Source organism: Humulus lupulus, chromosome 4 (assembly GCF_963169125.1).
Source record: "Humulus lupulus chromosome 4, drHumLupu1.1, whole genome shotgun sequence".
Lineage (NCBI taxonomy): Eukaryota > Viridiplantae > Streptophyta > Magnoliopsida > Rosales > Cannabaceae > Humulus > Humulus lupulus.
Genome location: NC_084796.1, coordinates 149,314,094 through 149,319,018, shown reverse-complemented (window position 1 = coordinate 149,319,018; position 4,925 = coordinate 149,314,094). Strand labels below are relative to the sequence as shown.

At 29.9% G+C, this 4,925-nt stretch overlaps 1 protein-coding gene across 1 annotated transcript; it reads left to right on the top strand.

The window, feature by feature from the left end:
• The first annotated feature begins 1,213 nt into the window (after positions 1-1,213).
• LOC133830900 (uncharacterized) lies at positions 1,214-2,658 on the top strand. Its single transcript, XM_062261017.1, has one exon. The coding sequence runs from the start codon at positions 1,599-1,601 to the stop codon at positions 2,475-2,477; it is 879 nt and encodes a 292-aa protein (XP_062117001.1). The 5' UTR covers positions 1,214-1,598; the 3' UTR covers positions 2,478-2,658.
• Positions 2,659-4,925: the final 2,267 nt, after the last annotated feature.

The following is a 4,925-nucleotide window of genomic DNA, read 5'->3' as shown; positions in this document are numbered from 1 at the left end:
GAAGAAGAACTGGGATAAAATTTGATTATTTTTTTAAAATGTACAAAAAATACATTAGGTATAAATTGATGCGAATAATTTTATAGTGTCAGTTTACAATTACCACATGCCACGGAATAAGCACCAAAAGTAGTTACCAATAGCATTACTTGTACATCTAACGTCTATTTTTTTTTGCTTTAAGTCACAAAGTGATGCCAAAAGTGTATTTTCTAGTAGTAGCATTTGTGTGTAGGTGTTAGGTCCCATAAACCCAACCAACTTTGACACTTCTAAAGAAAACTCAAAATTAGTTGGTAAACAAGGATTGAGGGGACCTTTAGCCTTTTTTTTTATATTTTTTTTATTTTGACAAATGACAAATACTTGTTGAGGTGGACCTTTTACCTTCCAATCTAGTAGATTTAAAAATTAAATGACACGTCATCAATTGAACGTATATTGGGATAATAGAATTAAATTAATTATTCTCTGGTATTGAATAAACGTCATCTATATATGTGTGTGACTGAAAGTAGAAAAGAAAATGTCACCTATTAGCTATGCACATGAAAGGAACCAATAAGTCAAGAGAAATGCTGCATTGATGTATGATGTTTAAGCATTTGTAATGCATGATGTTTTAACCTTATTATACATAAAAAGAGCACTATTTAGCTAAAGTTCATCCCAATCTAAAAGTGGACCCCACATCGCATGCCACAGTTTGTTGCCTTATCAATCATCAAATTTCTTGTCAACCAGTTCGACAACACTTTTGATCTTAAATAATTTTAAATTGGATTGAAATGGTTGAATCTGTCTGCTCTGTTTTAGATCCTAAAATGATAAGCCTATGGATCTGAAGCCCTTTTTAAAAAAAAAAATTCTTTTCTCAATTTATCAAATAAATATGTACATTTATAACTTAATTGTAAATCAGATCCATCAATAATAAGTTTCCTGGCCACTTAATAATAATAATAATAAAATTCCGGTTTCAAGAAGGAAATAGTATTTTGTTTTTTTTCAATAATGCACAGTATTGCTGACATAGTCTTTGAATAAATTAATTTGTTAAGACCATAATAATCTGATGAGAAAACCAATGATGCAATATATATATATATATATATTTAAAATAGATAAGTAAAACATGATTAAGAAAATAGGTTTCACAACCACACTTTAACTCTGTGGTATTCTTTAAAGTGAAAGTTTCATTGGAAACCCCCCAAGCCTTTCGGTGCTGAAATTCAACAACTTCGATCCCTTTCCTTTTTTTTTGCTCCCTCTTTTACTAGTCTTACTATTTTGAATGTAAACAGCTCAATTGATTTGTCACTATGCCGCAAGTTCCATAATTGTCTAGGAACTATGCTCAAAATTAGCCAACACAAAATAGAGTAAAAAAGAAAAAGAAAAAGAAAAAAGAAAAGCCAAAGCTGCTATTTCTGACTTCTTATTCGTTATTCCCATAATAATTCAAATCACTTCATATTTTTTTCCTTACCATTATTTGAGTTTTTAATGTCACTCTTTCTTCCGTAAAGTTTTTCTCAATATATCAGAACAGACCACTACATCTAGTTCTTCCAGTCCATTCCAGGTGGCAAGCCATGGCAATCGATGTCTGCTCGGAGATTTCCACCTTGACTATCAGTCCAAGACTCTCATTTTCTCAAGATCTTAACCAATCAAGCACTGCAAATCAGTCCGATCCGACTGCCTTTTTGGATTCAAGCAACGATTTCAACTTCTGCATGCTCAATAACCTCACTTTGGAACTCTCTTCAGCAGAGGAGCTTTTCTGTAATGGTAAAATTCTCCCCATTCAAGTCAAGAAAAATAACACCACAACATCCCCATCCCCATCACCCTCTCCAAACGCTTCTCAAAAGCAAAAAAGTCAGCCTCTTCTGCTTCCATCCGCCGGGGAACCTCGTCGAAATTCTACTGCTTATCAGAATTCAATCACAGAAAAGAAGAGACTGAAAGAATTCCTAGCTGCAAATTATGACACAGATGATGAGGAAGATGAACACTACAATAACAAGGCTCAAGCAAATAGTAGTAATGATAATAACAATAAGTCGTTTTGGCAGTTCAGGAGAAGTAGTAGCCTTAATTTTGACCACTACACAGACCGCGGTAAGAGCTTTATTCGGTCTTTACAGTTCTTGTCTAGAAGCAATTCAACTGGTTCAGCTCAAAATCAGAGGCAAAATAAGAATAAGCAGAGTACCAACTTGCCAAAACAATCATCTGTGGGACGCGCAAAGTACCGGAGGTCGTCTTCGTGTCCAAATTCTGCGTTTTATGCATACAATTTTTCTGAAAAGAAGAACTGTAGATCTCATAACAGCAGTAGCAGTAATGGGCTTAGAGTAAATCCAGTTTTGAATCTACCACATCCCTACATTTCTAAAGTTACTATCAGTTTTTTTGGCTTTGGTTCTTTGTTTTGTCACGGTAAAGTTAAAAAGAAAAAGAAATGAATTGATACAGGTCATGTTTATTCCAAAATACTGATGGGATTAAGCTGTCTTTATATTCTTTTTTCCTTTCATCCTTAAACATCATCGTGTCAAAAACTTCTCTGTAGTGCACGGTAGATTACCGTGTTAGGTCGTAAGTAGAAATTACCCCAAATAAAAGAAAAAATATGTATATAATATATTTTTCTATTGATTAGATTTACGGCCAATTTAAGTGGTTATACATGTGTTAAGACAAGTTTTGTACAAAATGACCAATAAGAAGAGATTTTTAAATGGTTCCATTCCACTATTAAATAGGCTTATGTCCATGAGTCTATTCTTTAATGAGAAACTTACAAGAATTACTAAAACCAATATCTAATGAGTTTTCTTGAAAGGAAGTGTTCAGAATACTATTTGGTAGAGTAATTGTACCAATATTTGCATCAGGTATACTCTTCACTTATCTATAGCGAAAAGATTACCACTGATCCTCCTTATAAAAATAGGATATTTTCTTTTGTTACAATTCAAATAATAATAATAATAATAATAATATACAATTAAAATGTGAAATATTTTTTAAATTTAAATAACACGAAACATTATTTCTTAAAATCATGCTTTAACTAAATCTAATAGTTTTTCCCTGGTTATCTCATTCATAAATGAGTAATAATATCTATACCAAAACTATGTATCAAAACATTACACTAACTCACATGATAATTTTAGTTAACCAATAATATTTATTTCAGTCGGGACCTACTGTTTTTAAAACAGTAACACCTTAGTAGGTGTAATGTTTTGGTGAATAATTTTGTTGCACATATTATTATTTTTCATAAATAGATAAAACTCCTCCAAAATATATTCAATAGGGGTATCATCAACTTCCTACATCGCACAAAATGCCTATACCACATTAAAGAATAATGATATTTACATTAAAATTATGTACCAAAACATTATACCAACTGACGTTGCACCGTTTTTTTGAAACAGTGAGTCTCATTTGAAATAAAATCTGATTGATTAAATAAAACTGACACGTTAGTTGGTGTAATATTTTAGTACATAATTTTGGTGCACATATCATTACTCCTGAAATATGCCGTTTGGAATTTTTTATGGTGTTATTGCATATTTATTTATTTTTAAATTGAGTGTGGTGTGAAGTTTGAAATTTCATAAATGTGGTTCAAACCGCACTGAATATTACAATGTTAGAAAAATATCAATTTAATTATTACAAAATTATTTATATAGATCTTATTTTATACTTTATTGTTAGTATTTTGTTTTCTAAATATGCATTGAAAATGTTTAGCTTACATTATTGATAATGTACTGATTTTTGAGTTGTAAGTTAAGTATCTCTTCTATATAAAAAATGTATAGAAAACAAAAATGATTGGTTTTAATGAATTCTTTTATTAACTTTAATGAAATATTATAAATATTTAATAGAATATACTTTTAAAACCAATTAAAAATAAAAAATTCTTTATTATATTAATATAAATTCTTATATTATAAAATATCATTAGATATTTATTAATTATATTAACATAAATTTACATGTTATAAAATAACATAATTATAATAATATTTAATGGTATATTAGATATTGATAACTTATATTAATATAAATTCAAATGTTATAAAATATCATTATTATAATAATATATAATACAAGACTAGATATTTAATAATTATATCAATATAAATTCAAATTTTATAAATTATTATTATTATTATTATATATAATCCTAATTTTTATAAAATTTCACTAGAATAGATATTTAGAAATTATATTAACATAAATTAAAATATTATAATAATATTTAATACAAAATAAATATTTAATAATTATATTAATATAAATTCACATGTTATAAAATATTATTATTATGATAATATATAATATATAATATATAATAAATACATTATTGTACGTCCTGAATATCCGCACGCACTTTGGCAAGTTAGAAAATTGCCTAAATCAACCTGCCACGTGTCAACTATCCACCAGGGGGTGTGTATTACGGTCCCCTAAACAACTAGCCCGAGCTGATGGATCATTTAGCTGCTCCTTGCTTGGAGCCATTGTGTCGACATAATAGAAGCCACGAGCAAGCGCCACATTGAGCTCGTGGTGCGTCAGAGGTCTGATATACCCACGGATTCTTATAAAGTCAACCACACAATATAAACGTGCGTATACCAGACATCACGTGTCTGTTCTATTCATGAATTCTCGGATACGCAGTATAAACGTGCGTGTTCGAACATCTCATGCCTGATTTGGGCCATACGACCCATTACTCATCTTTACCTATTGATTAGACCCCACTTCACTATAATATAAAATGTAAATATAAATCATTGATGTAACATATTTGATTTGAGTGATCAAAAGGGTCACGGGATGACCCCAACCCTTACCCAGGGATCAACCTCCTA

What these genes read in the sequence shown, in the direction of transcription:
- LOC133830900 (XM_062261017.1), top strand. Translation starts at nt 1,599, where the DNA reads ATGGCAATCGATGTCTGCTCGGAGATTTCCACCTTGACTATCAGTCCA.